A 19,862-nucleotide genomic window follows, 5' to 3' on the forward strand; every position below is an offset into this window, starting at 1 on the left:
GGTCATATATGACCTGAGGCATTCACAAAGTATTATGATGACAGAAAAGTATTATGTGTTGTAGGAGCTGAAGAAACATGAAAAGGTGAATTGAATGACCAACATGCATCTGCCAACTCCCCTCATACTTCCGCATTTCCCACTCCTTCTCTTGTATGCCTGCCTGAGTTCCAGGACTTCCCAGTTACTTGAAGTAAGAGGCCAGAGGTTGGGAGTTCTACCACATGTGGTCATTCCTTGATATTGGTTATGGGCCGCATTCTCAATTATGAAGAAAGTAGACAGAGTGAAGATCTTTTGTTTGAGATCATATGGAAAGCAGACAATTACGATTCCATAATGAGGATACTAGCAGGTGGAGTAAACAAGCAAATGCAGATCAAGTGAGGCTTTTACGGTTTCCCTTCATCTTAGGCTGTAAGTGAAATAACAGCAGCTGAAGGAAGGGTATGTAAACGGTATTGTGGTACCTCTTGCAGATTGCTGACAAGATCCAGATGGTGTTTAACACAATGAGGGCAAGGTGGATGAAAATGGAAAACATGTTTATTGCAGTGCATTGTTGCAAGATGTGAATACCTCCACTTATATTGGTTGCCCTGGTGAGATCATTTAACTTCTTCCAGTGCTCCAGTTGCCATGGGGGAATTGTTGGATGTGACACTGAATGCCAAAGCACTTCCTTCCACTATGCCTGCACCATTCATCATTGGATCATTGGAGTATAATAATTTTCTTTATTGTCAAAATGGTATGGTAGCACCACTTGCCCCCATGCTCAAAATATTACACTGTTCTAACTGTTTTAATCACAGTGTTCATGTAGCTTTTCCTTTGAAAACCTCTCAATATGATTTACTAACAAAAGCAGCACATAATTCAGCATCATTGTTTTAATTAGACTAAGTGGAAGACAGAAATAGGACGTTACATAAATTAATATATAGGTTTTTGTTTACCTTTTGTTTTCTGCACTTTGTAAAATTAAAGCTTGCTTCTCTTCTTCCAAGTCTGGCCTTTCTCTAGCCACTACAATACCCAGAAGCTGGTCTTGCATCCCCTCAGAGGTAATCATAAAGTTTAGCAAGGTCACCTGTAGGTCGTGGAATAAATTCAAAAGTATAAACATTGCTAGTAATGTTATCATAGTTATCATAGAACAGAAATGCAATACTTCTAATTCATCTCCTGTGATCAAATCTGTGGTGCTCATATTATGGAATTATAACCGGCTTTTCAACACCACTTTTCTTTGGCAGCATTGCCAATATTTAATAATGGCCAATCACAGATTTAGGCCAGAGATGTTATTAAGCATACCATTAAAGAAACCCCGTTTAGTAACTTAGCTTATCCACCCACTAATTTAAGAACACTCAAAAATTTTACTTTAATGTTAACTTTCCTCATGTGTTAAGTATATTTCAGTAGTCTTGTACAAAAAACTTGTGTGGTGTACTAAAACTCTGCTTGTCACTTTTTTGGAGGGGTGGGTATGATAAAATGTATGCAATATCACTGCAACTTAAATATTTTAAGATACTAATATAGAGGTTTTATAACTTTATCTTCATTAATTCATCTCCTTAAGGTCAGGGACTATTTTACTAGCAGCACTCTTAATGCAATTAAACTGATCTTTTAGGCATTATGTTTGTTCTGTTGGCTCTATAATTGTACAGTGTTATGTTTGCTATATGGTGCTAGTTATGGTCAACATACTTTTAATCAGCACTGGTTGATCTTCCATAGTGTTTTACGAGGAGTCAAGACCAGTGTAGGCTTCAAGTGAAGTGGGGTTAGAGGACGGAGGATAATTTGATTAGGGCGTACAGATATAATTAAGTTGCCATTTTGAAGTCATATATTCTTTTCTTATTTTTATATAATACGTTGATTTGTTAATGCAATTTATAGTTAAATACAAAGGTTATAACAATTTGGGAAGCAGAGAAATAGGGTTGGTTGGAGCACAGGAATTTCTCTGCAATGTAGGCTGAGGAGCTGGGAGTAGTAAAACCGAGGTGCAACAGCACTACAAATGGTGGGGGATTGTAAATGCAACATGACAAATTTAAAAGGCAATTTCTATAAAAACTGTAGACATAGGAATTTATAATGGGAAAAGTTGACAGGAAGTGCGTGCAAACTTAAGATACATGAGAAACATTAACATTCAATATCTCATCAAAAACATAATAAAACAGTTAAATTGTGATGGTGTCAAAACTACCTGGAAATTTAGCAATGACCAGAAATTAAACAGTGACCCACAACTAAAAAGCAGACAATTACTCATCAAATTTCAGACCTTGACTGATGTTTCTGGAAGATAATGGGGATTTCTCAGCTTTGTTGTGATGTAAAAGCGGAAATCTGGGGCATATTCAATTGTGGTGTCACCCAGACGAATGCATACACTGCCACCCTGCTTGAATGTTTGTTTAAGCAGCAAAGGTTCCAGGATGGGATCTAGTTCCTCGCCAACATTTTCCAACAAAACTAGAAAAAAAAAATCATTAACACCGTAGTTATCATTTTACATAGCATTTTGCCAACATACATTTATTTTACCCTTAAGCAGAAGGTCAGTAATTAGTTCCACTGTGAACTGTAATAAATAAATTATTTGAAGATTATTGTTCATTTATCTGTAATAACAGCTCATTTTCACCACTGTATCTATGTTTACCCCTTGAATACTAAAGAACTATTTCAAAATACTGAACTATTTCTTTCAGATAACATCCATAAAATTAATTTGCTGCATAGTCCCAGTTAGAAACATTATAAATTGAAATTAGAGAGATATATACAGAAGCAAAGAACATTCATTAACCCATACTACATCAAGAATGATGTCTTTTTTGGCAGTGAATTTTAAACTCAGCCAAAATAAACTCAAAGATAGAGAATGAAAGCCTTGCATTGCTATGGAAACAGTTACAAATAATCAGCAACATGAGAATATAGACACCAATGACCTTGTTAGAGTAATGTCATGACAGATTTATCTTCCCTCCGCTTGTGCTATATTCTCAATAGGTAACATGTTCTAGTTTTAAAACAAAATGCAGCAATTTATGGTATTAATAGCAACATAGGCCCTGAAATTCCTTGGGACATGATCCAGGGGGTTAGGCTGGTATCATGCTCGCTAGTGACCTCCAGCACTAACCCTGCCAGAGTTTGCACAGTCATGGGACAAGCAAATGCAAATACCACTGCAGCGGCATATCTGGTGCCTACCTGCCCATGGCTGCTGTAAACTGCATCACCTGGCCATTTTTATGGGGTTGTTGCTCAACCCTCTCAACCTGACCTCAGCCAAGTTGCCCTCAGTCCTGTGAATAACTCTTGAAAAAAGCTTACATCTGCCCGGGTCCACAGCTGCCTAAATGGAGGGCAACATGCCTCACCTCACTGGGCGTACAAACCACCACTGATATGCTGAGTGCCAACTGAGCCAAAGGAGCAGTAACTTGCAGTGTAGGGAGTCCTTGCTCTTGGCTCCGACCCTTACCATCTTTTGCCTTTTAAAGAACAGGCTGAGGTTCTGCTGTTTACAGGGCAAAGAAACAACCACACCTTTGCCATTTTCAGAGGAATTCCACCTGTCTCACAGAAACTTTCAGCCCCACACTGACACATTTCAAGCAGGGGAAGACCATTGGTGCATCTGACCTATCAATCCAATTTTCCCCTTTCTCTCTATAGATTATTTCTAAAATTAAACAGGCATGAACCCTCACAGACACCAGGAGGTTACCTATTTCCTTTTTGAAACCCCTTAAAGTTTCCTGTTCAACAGCTGCACTTCCACTTATTCCATAAGTTTATCAACCTTCTGCTAAAGACTTTGGGCTATAAATTGGGCCGCATAGTGCCCATATTGTAGCCGCTACATAGCCTCCTAAGGACCCGAAATGGAGTCCGGAATACGCTGGACGCCATCTTGGTAAAGGCGTTTGCGCACGTGCAGGTGACAAACATCGGCAGCATGTAAAGTAGGGAGAATATGCAGTAGATCAGTGTGCAACGCTGATTTAAAGGGACAAATGTGATTTTGGAACTCAACGCTCCAGCCAACACACTGTCTTAATCTCGCACAGCTGAACAGGTCGTAAACCATATGAAGGACCCCCCACCAGCGCTATTTAAAGGGATCATGCAGGAGTTACAGGTTAGTTGCTGGGTTATTGCTTCTGGCTGCTGATTGCATTTGTACTTGTTTTTGGAGGTCTCCTATACTTGAATACTAGGACTGGGGGACATAGCCTAAAAATTAGAGCCAGGACTTGCAGGAGTCAAGTTAGGAAACACTTCTACACACAAAGGGTGGTAGAAGTTTGAAATACTCTTCTGCAAATGGCAGTTGATGCTAGCTCAATTGTTAATTTTAAATCTGAGATTTATAGATTATTGTTAACCAAAGGTATTAAGGAATATGGGGCTACGGCAGGTATATGGAGTTAGGTCATAGATCATCTATGATCTGAATGGTGGAATAGACTCGAGGGGCTAAATGACCTACTCCTGTTCCCATCTTCCTATGTTCCTATAACAAAGTTTTAAAACTCTACAGGGAGTGGGCTGGCTAACTGACAGGCAACAGCAAGGGCACTGGCGGAGGGGCAGGGGTGCAACAGGAATGCTGTCATCCTGAGAGAGAACAGCAGGTTCATGTTGAGGGGCGGCTGGCATCATTACAGTGCATACGGGAAGCTGAGAGTTTCATGCATAGCACATTTCAGGAGGTGGTCACCCCACAGCTACAGAGAGTTCAGGTAGAGAGGGAGTGGGTGACCACCAGGCAAACTAAGAGGAACAGGCAGGCAGTGCAGGAGTCCCCGGGAGTGTGGCACTCAAACCGGTATTCAATGTTGAATACCAGTGAGGGTATTGACACCTCAGGGAGTGCAGTCAGGAACAAATCCATGGCACTGTGGGAGACTCAGCTGCACAGGGGGTCAAAAGAAATGCAGTTGTTATAGGGGATTCGATAGTCAGGGGGATAGACAGGTGTTTCTGCAACCGCCGACAATGTGTTGCCTCCCTGGTACCAGGGTAAAGGACATCACTGAGAGGGTGTAGAACATTTTGAGGGGGGGGAGGGGAACAGCCAGAAGTCGTGGTCCATGTGGGAACCAATGACATAGGAAGGAAAAGGGTCAAATTCCTGCAGTCAGAGTTTCAGGAGCTTGGGAGGAAGTTAAAAAGCAGACCTCAAAGGTAGTAATCTCTGGATTACTTCCGGTACCACGTGCTAGTGAGTATAGGAATAGTAGAATAAGATAGGTTAATGTGCGGCTGGGGCAATGGTGCAGGAGGGCTTCAGATTCCTGGGGCATTGGGACCAGTTCTGGGCCAGGAGGGATCTGTTCCAGATGGACGGGTTGCACCTCAGCAGAGCAGGGGGATGGGCACCAGGATGAAACATTAGAGAGGAGAAACAAGTTGCACAGAGAACTGGGAGGGACAAGTAGCACTAGAGTAAAGAATAGTTTAGAAAAAGGAGGGATCAGACAGGGGGCAAATGAGAGGCAGTCTAATATGAGATTCGAGTGCATGTGCGTAAATGCACGTAGCATGGTAAATAAGGTTGATGAGTTGCAGGTTTAAGGCGCCACATGGGACTATGATATAGTGGCAATAACAGAGACCTGGATCAAAGAAGGGGTGGGTTGGGAACTTAATATTCATGGCTACAAGGTACTCAGGAAGGATAGGGAAGAAAAGAAGGAAGGTTGGGGGATGGCAGTATTGATCAAAGAATCTATTATAGCACTAAAAAGGGATGATGTAGTTGAGGAGTCAAAGACAAAATCTATTTGGTTAGAATTAAGGAACAGTAGAGGAGCTATTATGCTGCTGGTGTATACTATTGGCCATCAAATAGTGGGAAGGAGATAGAGGAGCAAATTTGCAGGCAAATTACAGAAAGATGCAAGAATTATAAGAGCAGTGATAGTGGGGGACTTCAAATGGGACAGAGGGCAAGGAGCGGGGAGGAATTCCTAAAATGTGTTCAAGAGAACTTTCTGGAACAGTGTGTTTCCAGCCCAACCAGGAAGGAAACAGTGCTGGATCTAGTTCTGGGGAAGGAAGTAGGGCAGGTGGAGCATGTTTCAGTGGGGGAGAATTTGGGGAACAGTGATCATAATATCATTAGGTTTAGGATAGTTATGGAAAAGGACAAGGAAAAATCAAACATAAAAATGCTTAACTGGAGGAGGGAAAATTTCAGTGAGTTAAAAAGGGATCTTGCCCAGGTGGATTGGAATCATAAATTGGTAGGCAAAACAGTAATTGAACAATGGGAGGCTTTCAAGGAGAAGTTGGTTCAGGGACAGAGTAGACACATCCCTACAAGGGGGAAAGGAAGGGCATCCAAAGCTAAAGCTCCCTGGATGACTAAATATATAGAGATTAAAATGAAACAGAAAAAGAAGTCTTATGTTGTATGTATGGTTCATAATTCAGTAAAGAACCAGGCTGAATACAGAAAGTACAGAGGAGATGTAAAAAAGGGAGTAATAGGGACAAAAAGAGAGTATGAGAATAGATTAAAGGCTAACATAAAGGGGAACCCAAAAGTCTTTTGTAAACATATAAATAGTAAAAGGCTAGTCAAAGGAAACGTGGGACTGATTAGGGACAAAAAAGGAAATCTTCTTTTGGAGGCAGAGGGCAGGGCTGAGGCATTAAATGAATACTTTGCATCCATCCTCACTAGAGAAGAGGATGCTGCCAATGTAGCAGTAAAGGAGGAGGTAGTAGCGATATTGAATAGGATAAAAATAGATAAAGAGGAGGTACTTAAAATATTGGCAGTACTCAAAGCAGAAAAGTCACCTGGTCAAGATGGGATGTATTCTAGGTTACTGAGGGAAGTAAGGGTGGAAATTGCAGAGGCTCTGGCCACAATCTTCCAAACCTCCTTAGATATGGGGATGGTGCCAGAGGACTGAAGGATTGCAAATGTTACACCCCTGTTCAAAAAGGGGAGAGGGATAAACCCGGCAATTACAGGCCGGTCAGTGATGGGGAAACTTTTAGAGACAATAATCCGCGACAAAATAAATTGACACTTGGAAAAGTGTGGGCTAATAAATGAAAGTCAGCATGGATTTGTTAAAGGAAAATCGTGTTTGACTAACTTGATTAAGTTCTTTGATGAAGTAACAGAGAGGGTTGATAAGGGTAGTGCGGTTGATGTTGTGTATCTGGACTTTCAAAAGGCATTTGATAAAGTACCATATAATAGACTTGTTAGCAAAATTAAAACCCATGGGATTAAAGGGACAGTGGAGCATAGATACAAAATTGGCTAGGGGACAGAAAGGAGAGAGTAGTGATGAACGGTTATTTTTCAGACAGAAGGGAAGTATACAGTGGTGTTCCCCACGCGTCAGTATTAGGACCACTGCGCTTTTTGATTTTTATATTAATGACCTGGACTTGGGCATAGAGGGTATAATTTCAAAGTTTGCAGGTGACACAAAACTCAGAAATGTGGTAAACAATGTGGAGAATATTATCAGTCTTCAAGAGGATATAGGCAGACTGGTGAAATGGGCAGACACATGGCAGATGAAATTTAACGTAGAATTGTGAAGTGATGTATTTTGGTAGGAAGAATGAGGAGAGGCAATATAAACTAAATGGTACAATTTTAAAGGGGTTGCAGGAACAGAGAGGCCTGAGGGTGCACGTACACAAATCTTTGACAGTGGCAGGACAAATTGAGACGGCTGTTAAAAAAGCATATGGGATCCTGGGCTTGATTAATAGAGGCAGAGTACAAAAAAGAAGTTACGCTAAACCTTCACAAAACATTGGTTAAGCCGCAGCTGGAGTATTGCGTTCAATTTTGGGCAACAGACTTTAGGAAGGATGTCAAGGCCTTAGAGAAACTGCAGAAGAGATTTACTAGAATGATGTCAGGGATGAGGGACTTCAGTTATGTGGAGATACTGGAGAAGCTGGGATTGTTCTCCTTAGAACACAGAAGGTTAAGGGGAGACTTGATAGAGGTGTTCAAAATCATGAACGGTTTTGAATAAGGAGAAACTGTTTCCAGTGGCAGAAGGGTCAGTAACCAGAGGACACAGATTTAAGTTGATCAGCAAAAGAGCCAGAGGTGACATGAGGAAACAATTTTTTACGCAGCAAGTTGTTCTGATCTGGAATGCACTGCCTGAAAGGATGGTGGAAGCAGATTCAATAGTAACTTTCAAAAGGTATTTGGATAAATACTTGAAGGGAAAACATTTACAGAGCTATGGGGAAAAAGCAGGAGAATGGGACTAATTGGATAGCTCTTTCAAAGAGCCAGCATAGGCACGATGGGCCAAATGGCCTCCTCCTGTGCCATACCTATTTTGATACTATATTAAAATCAGTAGGTATGGTATATTTAGTCTGGTTTAAATGATCAACCGGATGCTTTGCCTGCTGGGTAGCATAAAATAGAAATTCAGGCGCACACTGCCCACGATTTTCTGGCCATAGTGTCCTGCTCCTGCTAGGTGATAACTTTTCCTTATGTGGGGTTCAAATTACAAAACATAGTACAGTATTTCCTTTAAAATGCTGATACCTATGGATTTTTACCTTTTCCTTATACAAATTGAAAAACAGAATTGTAAACAATTTAGCATTGCCAATGTACAATTCTATGTAGTGATTTTAAAGAGTAACAGTTGACATTTATTTTTAAACTATTGTCTTTCCAAATGAAAATAAAGTAGCTTAAGAATAATTCTTTCCAATATTTTAACCTTCCAATTGCTCACCACGGTATTTGTATTGCCAACACTGTGCAGTTCTGTGCTACTTGGCAGGGTGATTTTAACAAACATGTCTTATATGCATAGTTTGAAATAAATACTGAAAGAATACAATTCAAGACAATAGTCCAGTTATTTTCTTGTGTCAATTCAACTGTATGGTTTAGAAGCTAGTTTCCTTTATGGTAAATTGCACTTCCTTTAGGCGGTGCTTACAAACTGCATATCCGTGACTTACCAGGAGTGCCAAACTGAATGCAGTTTTCCAAAGTTCTCACAAAGTCAGAGTCACTGAGCTTAATTACATGAAGACTGTTGGCTTTTTCCATATTTTTTACCCACTTATTTGCCTGACCTTGAGGATCTATCATCAGTGGCCACCTTCGAGCATTCCTGCAAGAAGTCAAAAGTTTTATACAGCATTAAAAGTGTGATTTGTTATGAAGTGGAAGTGATATGAATATAAGTTTTACAGAAAATAGCCTAGCAGTGTCAAAATAGGTTGATTTTATGAATACTTCAAATACTTTTTAAAAAATAGAACAAAATCCAATCTTCACCATGTTTTGTGAGGATAATTTTACTTTGAGGGATCTATTTAGCAAACTAACAGTGAAAACAGAGCAGTTACATAGAAACATAGAAAATAGGAGCAGGAGTAGGCCATTCAGCCCTTTGAGCCTGCTCCCCCATTCAACAAGATCATGGCTGATCCTCTATCTCAATACCATATTCCCGCTCTCTCCCCATTCCCCTTGATGCCTTCTGTGTCTAGTTTATAGCAAAAATAATAAAAATGCCAGGATTTAGACTTGGTGGGTTACTCAATCACCTTTAGGTATAGAGATCATTATTTGAATGAAGGTATACTTCATGTTGCACAGGTAAGCTAAATGTTGTGGTAACAGCAAGAAATGCAAATGTGCAGCAAATACAGATGGGAACATGGTAAAGACCACAGGTGGAACAGAGAGATCAAATGAATTGAAAATAGCTTGTTGTCTAGGTATTGATATAGGTTAATGAAAGAAACATCATGAACATTCAAAAGAAAAAGTCACTTGATTTTTGGTGGATTAAATATCTTACCCAAGATATGTGGAGTATGATTAACAAAGATGAAAGCTGGTGCAGCAAAATGCTCCAATAAATGTTTGTAAGAACAAAGATCTACTGTAATTATATACAAAACTTCAAGTCTCATTATGTGATACGTCCAATGGCCTTGGTGTTTCCTCAGTGGGTGCAACCCGGAAGTTGCACCCAAAGCTGCCACCATTTTGCTGATGACAAATTACACCCAAGTAGCCTCCTAATCTCATTAGAATACGTCCAAACTTAAAATGGATATAAAGCAGCACAAATCACCGTAACAATCGGGGCCCAAGGAATGCCAAACTCACACCAGTATATTGCTTCTTTGAGTCTTAAAATTTAAGTTTAAACTCATTTAGCCATCATTTATGTACATCAAGCACAGCATGTTTAAAAACCTGCAATTAAGAAAACTTTTCAAATTTGATGTGTCATACTTATGCCACAAAAATGCATTAAAAGAAACAGAAAATACAGAGCAGGTCTCAGTGAGGATAATTTAAAAAAAACACTCAAAAAATTGCAATTAAAAGACCAGAAAAATGATTTTGTTTGCTGCTGCGCCTGAAAATCTGGTCGCAATGTTGAGGGACCTCCAAACTAGTGCAATTGAAGGATACATGCATTTGAGAGTTGGAGGTGTGGCTAGTTTTGTGGGCAGAGATTCATTCAGACAGAAGGTTTGATGGACTGTCATAAAAGATCAAGGAGACTTGGGCGTATTGACGTGTGTAACTCACACCCAAAATTCCAAGTTCTTTTAAGCCACGTAATTTGTTTGCGCCCAAATTACCGGTGTATCTGGACACAAATGTGGAGGAAACACCAGCCAATTTGTTTAAAGCAAATCACACTTCTGCAAGGATAAGTTCCAATCCCGAAACAGCTTGATCTTATTTGGGCAACTGCTATTACTAAATTCTAGAAAGCAATCTTCAAGCATATATGATTAACCTAAAGGTTTCATTTGTACTACTGTTTATATTGGTCATGAATGACCTGTTTGCTACTTACGATATGATGATAGCATTGTCAATGGAGAAACTGTCAGAAGGTAATCCAGCAATATTCCAAGCTCGAATTTTTACAGGATCCCCCAAAGTAGTTGTCAAAGAGAAATCATCAGAACATGGGATGTAGATTGCCTTGCACTGTTGCACCCATTTTTCTGCTTGTTGCTACAATATACCAGAAGCCATTATTAAGATGAGTATCTGAAGACTATGTACAGAAAGTAGTAAGGATGAAACGTGTGTACAACAGATAGAGATAAATATGAATGAAAAAATAATGGTTGCTTTGCTTCAAAGAAATCGAGATTATTTAAACTGACAGATTTTCATAAATATTTATTTTAAGAGTAAGAAGATTGAAACAAAGATCCTATTGGAACACAAGTCCATGATTCATAGTAAGGGGGGTCACAGATCCATCCCCTCACTGCCAATTTCTTGATCTCAGGCTGTGATGAGGCACTGAGTGGAGGCCAGAGAACTACAGACTTTAGAGTTTACCTTACCATTGTTGGTAAAATTACCATGAAAGAATGTAGGAAATTCCATGTTCAGAAATCAATGGTCGTTTGCAGTTATAATATATATTGACAAAATACCTTTTAAATTCACATACAAGGTAATTCTGACCATACTTTCTCACTGTCAGAAAGTTATGGAAAGTAAACCTACTGTTTTGTTTTTTTTTATTCGTTCACGGGATGTGGGCGTCGCTGGCAAGGCCGGCATTTATTGCCCATCCCTAATTGCCCTCGAGAAGGTGGTGGTGAGCCGCCTTCTTGAACCGCTGCAGTCCGTGTGGTGACGGTTCTCCCACAGTGCTGTTAGGAAGGGAGTTCCAGGATTTTGACCCAGCGACAATGAAGGAACGGTGATATATTTCCAAGTCGGGATGGTGTGTGACTTGGAGGGGAACGTGCAGGTGGTGTTGTTCCCATGCGCCTGCTGCCCTTGTCCTTCTAGGTGGTAGAGGTCGCGGGTTTGGGAGGTGCTGTCGAAGAAGCCTTGGCGAGTTGCTGCAGTGCATCCTGTGGATGGTGCACACTGCAGCCACAGTGCGCCGGTGGTGAAGGGAGTGAATGTTTAGGGTGGTGGATGGGGTGCCAATCAAGCGGGCTGCTTTATCTTGGATGGTGTCGAGCTTCTTGAGTGTTGTTGGAGCTGCACTCATCCAGGCAAGTGGAGAGTATTCCATCACACTCCTGACTTGTGCCTTGTAGATGGTGGAAAGGCTTTGGGGAGTCAGGAGGTGAGTCACTCGCCGCAGAATACCCAGCCTCTCACCTGCTCTTGTAGCCACAGTATTTATATGGCTGGTCCAGTTAAGTTTCTGGTCAATGGTGACCCCCAGGATGTTGATGGTGGGGGATTCGGCGATGGTAATGCTGTTGAATGTCAAGGGGAGGTGGTTAGACTCTCTCTTGTTGGAGATGGTCATTGCCTGGCACTTATCTGGTGCGAATGTTACTTGCCACTTATCAGCCCAAGCCTGGATGTTGTCCAGGTCTTGCTGCATGCAGGCTCGGACTGCTTCATTATCTGAGGGGTTGCGAATGGAACTGAACACTGTGCAGTCATCAGCGAACATCCCCATTTCTGACCTTATGATGGAGGGAAGGTCATTGATGAAGCAGCTGAAGATGGTTGGGCCTAGGACACTGCCCTGAGGAACTCCTGCAGCAATGCCATGGGGCTGAGATGATTGGCCTCCAACAACCACTACCATCTTCCTTTGTGCTAGGTATGACTCCAGCCACTGGAGAGTTTTCCCCCTGATTCCCATTGACTTCAATTTTACTAGGGCTCCTTGGTGCTACACTCGGCCAAATGCTGCCTTGATGTCAAGGGCAGTCACTCTCACCTCACCTCAGGAATTCAGCTCTTTTGTCCATGTTTGGACCAAGGCTGTAATGAGGTCTGGAGCCGAGTGGTCCTGGCGGAACCCAAACTGAGCATCGGTGAGCAGGTTATTGGTGAGTAAGTGCCGCTTGATAGCACTGTCGACGACACCTTCCATCACTTTGCTGATGATTGAGAGTAGACTGATGGGGCGGTAATTGGCCGGATTGGATTTGTCCTGCTTTTTGTGGACAGGACATACCTGGGCAATTTTCCACATTGTCGGGTGGATGCCAGTGTTGTAGCTGTACTGGAACAGCTTGGCTAGAGGCGCAGCTACTTCTGGAGCACAAGTCTTCAGCACTACAGCTGGGATGTTGTCAGGGCCCATAGCCTTTGCTGTATCCAGTGCACTCAGCCGTTTCTTGATATCACGTGGAGTGAATCGAATTGGCCGAAGACTGGCTTCCGTGATGGTGGGGATATCGGGAGGAGGCTGAGATGGATTATCCACTCGGCACTTCTGGCTGAAGATGGTTGCAAACGCTTCAGCCTTGTCTTTTGCACTCACGTGCTGGACTCCGCCATCATTGAGAATGGGGATGTTTGCAGAGCCTCCTCCTCCCGTTAGTTGTTTAATTGTCCACCACCATTCACGACTGGATGTGGCAGGACTGCAGAGCTTTGATCTGATCCGTTGGTTGTGGAATCGCTTAGCTCTGTCTATAGCATGTTGCTTCCGCTGTTTAGCATGCATGTAGTCCTGAGTTGTAGCTTCACCAGGTTGGCACCTCATTTTTAGGTACGCCTGGTGCTGCTCCTGGCATGCTCTTCTACACTCCTCATTGAACCAGGGTTGATCCCCTGGCTTGTTGGTAATGGTAGAGTGAGGAATATGCCGGGCCATGAGGTTACAGATTGTGCTGGAATACAATTCTGCTGCTGCTGATGGCCCACAGCGCCTCATGGATGCCCAGTTTTGAGCTGCTAGATCTGTTCTGAATCTATCCCATTTAGCACGGTGGTAGTGCCACACAACACGTTGGATGGTGTCCTCAGTGCGAAGACGGGATTTCATCTCCACGAGGACTGTGCGGTGGTCACTCCTACCAATACTGTCATGGACAGATGCATTTGCGACAGGTAGATTGGTGAGGACGAGGTCAAGTAAGTTTTTCCCTCGTGTTGGTTCGCTCACCACCTGCCGCAGGCCCAGTCTAGCAACTATGTCCTTCAGGACTCGGCCAGCTCGGTCAGTAGTGGTGCTACCGAGCCACTCTTGGTGATGGACATTGAAGTCCCCCACCCAGAGTACATTCTGTGCCCTTACTACCCTCAGTGCTTCCTCCAAGTGGTGTTCAACATGGAGGAGGACTGATTCATCAGCTGAGGGAGGACGGTAGGTGGTAATCAGCAGGAGGTTTCCTTGCCCATGTTTGACCTGATGCCATGAGATTTCATGGGGTCCAGAGTCAATGTTGAGGACTCCCAGGGCCACTCCCTCCTGACTGTATATCACTGTACCGCCACCTCTGGTGGGTCTGTCCTGCCGGTGGGACAGGACATACCCAGGGATGGTGATGGAAGAGTCTGGGACGTTGGCTGAACGATATGATTCTGTGAGTATGGCTATTTCAGGCTGTTGCTTGACTAGTCTGTGGGACAGCTCTCCCAACTTTGGCACATAGTCCCCAGATGTTAGTAAGGAGGACCTTGCAGGGTCGACTGGGCTTGGTGTTTTGCCGTTGTCGTGTCCGGTGCCTAGTGGTCCGATGCCGGGTGGTCCGTCCGGTTTTATTCTTATTATGACTTTTCGTAGCGAGATTTTACAACTGAGTGGCTTGCTGGGCCATTTCAGAGGGCAATTAAGAATCAACCACATTGCTGTGGGTCTGGAGTCACATATGGACCAGACCGGGTAAGGGCGGCAGGCTTCCTTCCCTAAAGGACATTAGTGAACCAGATGGGTTTTTACGACAATCCGGTAGTTTCATGGCCATCATTACTGATACTAGTATTTTAATTCCAGATTTTTTTATTTAATTAATTGAATTTAATTAATTAATTGAATTTTAAATTCGCCAGCTGCCGTGGCGGGATTTGAACTCATGACTCTGGATTTTAGTCCAGGCCTCTGGATTACTAGCCCAGTAACATAACCACTATGCTACCGTTGTCAGAGGTCATTCATATTATCTTTTTATTAACATGTCTCCTTCTCTCTCACTAGTGTCATCTATTTATTATAATATTCTATTCAAATATTTCATCCTCCTGGTCCCCAAGAAAACCTTTAAAAAATAAAATATCTGACCTTTTCAGCCCTCTTCTGGACCTGCTGTTCCTTGGCGCCGGGTTTCCCTGGGGAGATGGCACTAGGTAAAGACCTCGCAGCTGCTGGTTAAAATGTGGTTGGGGTCTGAATTACATCATCAGACCCCAACTTTTGAATCTTAATGAGGCCCTCGCCTGTCTGGGGCTCCAGTGAGTGCCAAACTGCCAATATTTTAACCCACATCCACACGCCCCGCAGGAGTTTAAAAATGGGGCTTGTAAGCTTTTATTTGTATGCTGTTCAGGAATGCGAGAGAGGTACAAGAAAAGTGTCCCAGATATGGCAATAATATTCCAATCCTGGCCGATTTGGCCTTTATAAAGGGTTAACAGTGGTGGGAAGTGGGGGGAGGTGGAGGGGGAATGGGGTGGTGTGGGGAAAGTAGTTGCTAGAAAAGAGGAAACCAAGTTTCATGGAGGCATCTTTAGCAATTGAGAAGACATGAGAGTTCATCTGAGTTCCAAGGAGATAGTAAAGCTGCTAATAATGTTAATGCATACTTCATTCCTGGAAAGGCTGTTTGGGCAACAAAAATACCTGGCAAAACCAAGTGGCTGGCATAATAAATGTGGACGCAGGAAACCATGTCTGTTGCCATGTGATGGACCAGCACCAACGTTCCATCCCCTGATAGCTGGTGGTGGAGGTGGGGCATGTCATAGCATGTATGGTGATCCTGTTTGCCACTCCAGAACATCCTTTTGCATAGAATAGCATTGCAGCATGGAAGCAAGAGGGAGAGAATTTGAGAGCACAGCTGACCACTGCAGCCACTGACAAGGCCAGCCTCACAATATATGTTAGCTGCCGGTATCCTTGCACCAGATGCCATAGATCTGCAACTGGCTGTCTGCCAGGGTAGACACTTCTGCAAGGTCATTGCTAGATAGGTACACGTATAAACGCAAGTCAGAGGGTACCAGTAGGTGGGTGCATTCTGCCTCTGGTGCGACCTGAACTGCCTGGCATCCCCTCATTGCTGCTCATCTTCTTCCTCCAAAAAGGATAAGTGTAAGAAGACATTAAAGCAGGTAAACCCAGGGCTGAATTTGCATTAGCGGTTCAGTGATAATATTGACCACCCACGTGAATCTAACACTAATCTGCTGTAATTACCACCTGGGGCTGTTATTTGCACGACAGGACGGGTACAAGCCCAGAGATACCCACATAGGAGGACATAGCTAGTGAGTCAGAAGAGGTAAAGCATTGAGCATTAGTGAGAATAAGGACCTGGAAGTGCAACAGGGTGAAGAAACGACTGCCCTTGGCTAAGGAGCCAAGGGTACCTAGTCTTCAAAAAAGCTATGATTAGTGAACAACAATCTGATGTGGAGGCAGTAGGGATGGTTTGCACACATATCACTGAGGCGATGGACAAGTGGGAGGAGTTTGCTACCCTCATCTGCAACACACTGTGGGAAGTTTCTCATTACCTGCACACCCTGGAGACTGTGATCGGAAGGACACTGGTGGCTTCTGGAGGGGCAGCTAACAGTGCTACCATAGGTGCTTTGAATTGGACACATTCACATGGTTTCCAAGACCTGGTTTTGGTTATTTTGTCAGTACTGGCATGACCAGTAGCACCTCTGAGTCTATGCCCAGAACCAGTGGGCTGCAAGGAATGGGAGTAGATGTCAATGTCTCTCCAGAGAGTTGTAAACAATTTTACAACACCAAGTTATAGTCCAACAAATTTATTTTAAATTCCACAAGCTTTCGGAGGCTTCCTCCTTCGTCAGGTGAACGGCATTAAGCCTGCTGCCTTAAGGCCCACTCCAATGCCTTCAAATGAAGGAGACATGGGCTCGGCACCCCTTACCACTACAACAGAAAGACTGCTGGAAGCTGATCCCTCTGGGACAGCTGCTTCCTTGAGATGAGGGTCACCTCAGGGCTCTACCGGTTGAGGGGAACCATCCCAGCCATCCATCACTCAACCACATCTCACTCAGGGAACCTCATAGGAGTAATAAATTAGGAGCTCAAGCAAGTAAGTTAGTTAGCACATAAGGTAGAGAAGGTATAAAGATGCAGTTGTACTTAATTATTTAAATTTTTGGCATTTTTCAGAATGTTATTCTGTATAGTAAACAGGACTTGTGCACATAGAGTTCTGAGTTCAGTTTTGCATATGTTTTCAATTGTAAAAGGTTTGAAAGGTAGCAAGGGAAATGCAGACTTCTGTCTTATGAAGGGAATTGGCAGAGGTCTTTTACAGTGAGGGACTTTGTGAGGATGTGGGTGGAGAACAGGCGGGTGCAAAGTGATTTTTTTGCCGATTCACTGAGCTATCGGTTGTGTCCATCTTTTTCTGGCTGCTGGCTTTCCTGTTCCACACCCTCCTCACGCTTTGGGGAGGGAGATCCTTTCATCCCTACTTCATCATCATTGTCTTCAGCTTCTGCAAGCGGCGAACCTTTCTTCATTGCAATACTGCATAGTAACCAGCAAGCTTCAATAATTCTTGAGACTTTCTCTGGGCTGTATTGCAGGGCTTTATCCAACACCTAAAATGAGACTTAAGAATTCCTTGTCTGTTCTATGATATTTCCTCTAGTGGCATGGACTCACTGGCCCTATTATTTACGGGGAGTAAGGGAGGGTGTTGGTGAGGCCGAAAACGGCCGAAGAACCCGGCAAGGCCTGGGACATGGAGGTCCTGCCGAACTTATCGGCAGGACCTCATTAACATTTTTCTGTTGTGTTTCCTGCCCTACAGCCAGCCAAATGGACAGCCTGGCCGGCAGGCAGGAGATGACGCCATTGGCAGGAGGCCCATGGGGACGGTCCCAGCTATCGGGAGGTCGGAGAGGCACGGCAATCAGGAGGGAGAGAGAGAGCCCGCGATCAGGAGGGGGGGAAGAGAGCCCACGATCGGGAGGGGGGAAGAGAGCCCGCGATCGGAAGTGGGGAGAGAGCCCGCGATCGGAAGTGGGGAGAGAGCCCGCGATCGGAAGTGGGGAGAGAGCCCGCGATCGGAAGTGGGGAGAGAGCCCGCGATCGGAAGTGGGGAGAGAGCCCACGATCGGAAGGGGGGAGAGAGCCCGCGATCGGAAGGGGGGAAGAGAGCCCGCGATCGGAAGGGGGGAGAGAGCCTGCGATCGGAAGGGGGGAGAGAGCCGTCGATCAGGAGGGGGGAAGAGAGCCCGCGATCAGGAAGGGGGAGAGAGCCCACAATCGGGGAGAGGGAGAGAGAGCCCAATTAGGAGGGGGGGAGAGAGCCCACAATCGGGAGGGGTCAGAGAGCCCGCAATCGGGAGCGGGCAGAGAGCCCTCAATCGGGAGGGGGGAGATAGCCCACGATCGGGGAGAGGGAGAGAGAGCCCGATCAGGAGGGGGGAGACAGCCCGCGATCGGTAGGGGGAAGAGAGCCTGTAATCGGGAGGGGGAAGACAGTCTGCAATCGGGAGGGGGAAGAGTGTCCGCGATCATGATGGGGGAGTAAGCCCGCGATCAGGAGAGGGGAGAGAGTCTATGTTCAGGATGGGGGAGAGAGTTTGTGATCGGGAGGTCTGGGAGGTGGAGGCTGACGATTGGGGCTGGGGAGATTCGGGGGGGAGCTCAAGGAGTGCTGAAAGAGGCATTTACCTTCTGGAGCCGGCAGCTCCTGTCTCCCTTTCACTGCCAGGAAAACCCTGGCAGCAACAGTCAATTTTAAATCGAGCCCCCATTTGCACTGTAGGAGCCCAATTTAAATATATGAATTAAGTATCCCGCCTCTCCAACTCCATGATATCCGTTGCTATAAAAAAGGCGGCGTGGCATGTTGGGGTCGCCTTCCCCATATTTATTGCATTAACCCCCCCCCAACCCCCGACCCTCTCCCGCTTGTCATGGTGGGGTTAATATCAAGGCCCTTATAATATCAAGGCCTTTCTGCAGAAGCCTTACTGGAGTCATAAGCCATGGCTGCAGGTGATAGCAGGGGATCACCAATCAACCATCCTGAGACATGTCTTTGTATCATCAGGGCTGATGTGGTGAATTGTCACATGATGAAATCATCATGGCAGCTTCCTGGGATCTGGCACATGTGCAGGGTAAAGTGATTGGCATTGCACAATAGGATGAAAATCTTTCCTATTCATAAAATTAAGGGGGTTGTCATATGGGGCTTTAAGTGGCATAAAGGTTCTATCAATTGTTCTTAATACCTGTAGCAACCCTGCTAGTCTGTAGAGCTGGATAGCTCTCTCTCTTAAATTGTACAGTCCTCCTGAACAGAGAATCAGTGACCTTCTTCCTGCAGTTCTGAGCAACTGCCTGATTAATGCGACAAAAGTCACCAGATACTACCTAGGAGGGTCCAGTCACAAAGAAATTCAAAGCAGTGGTAACCTTGACGGGTCCCGCCTCTCCAACTCAATGATATTCGCTGTTATCTTCTAGTGGAAGTTGGCTGCAAGTCATCAGATAGAAGGAGGACCCTGGGCAAGACAGAGGGTCAGAGGGATCTTGGTGTGCAAGTTCACAGATCCCTGAAGGCGGCGGAACAGGTAGATAAGGTGGTAAAGAAGGCATATGGGATACTTGCCTTTATTAGCCGAGGCATAGAATATAAGAGCAAGGAGGTTATGATGGAGCTGTATAAAACACTGGTTAGGCCACAGCTGGAGTACTGTGTGCAGTTCTGGTCGCCACACTACAGGAAGGATGTGATCGCTTTGGAGAGGGTGCAGAGGAGATTCACCAGGATGTTACCAGGGCTGGAGCGCTTCAGCTATGAAGAGAGACTGGGAAGATTGGGTTTGTTTTCCTTGGAGCAGAGGAGGCTGAGGGGGG

At 44.3% G+C, this 19,862-nt stretch overlaps 1 protein-coding gene across 1 annotated transcript in view; it reads right to left on the reverse strand.

Annotated features, from left to right (window-relative positions):
* The window catches only part of dnah7 (dynein, axonemal, heavy chain 7), a 338,773-nt gene that overhangs the window by 121,306 nt on the left and 197,605 nt on the right, over window positions 1–19,862 (reverse strand). Inside the window, 4 exon segments of the mRNA XM_067987762.1 lie at window positions 960–1,093; window positions 2,312–2,502; window positions 9,031–9,185; window positions 10,902–11,065. Of these exon segments, the coding sequence (XP_067843863.1) occupies window positions 960–1,093; window positions 2,312–2,502; window positions 9,031–9,185; window positions 10,902–11,065 (644 nt within the window).

The sequence above is a fragment of the Heptranchias perlo genome, chromosome 7 (assembly GCF_035084215.1).
Source record: "Heptranchias perlo isolate sHepPer1 chromosome 7, sHepPer1.hap1, whole genome shotgun sequence".
In the NCBI taxonomy this organism is placed as follows: domain Eukaryota; kingdom Metazoa; phylum Chordata; class Chondrichthyes; order Hexanchiformes; family Hexanchidae; genus Heptranchias; species Heptranchias perlo.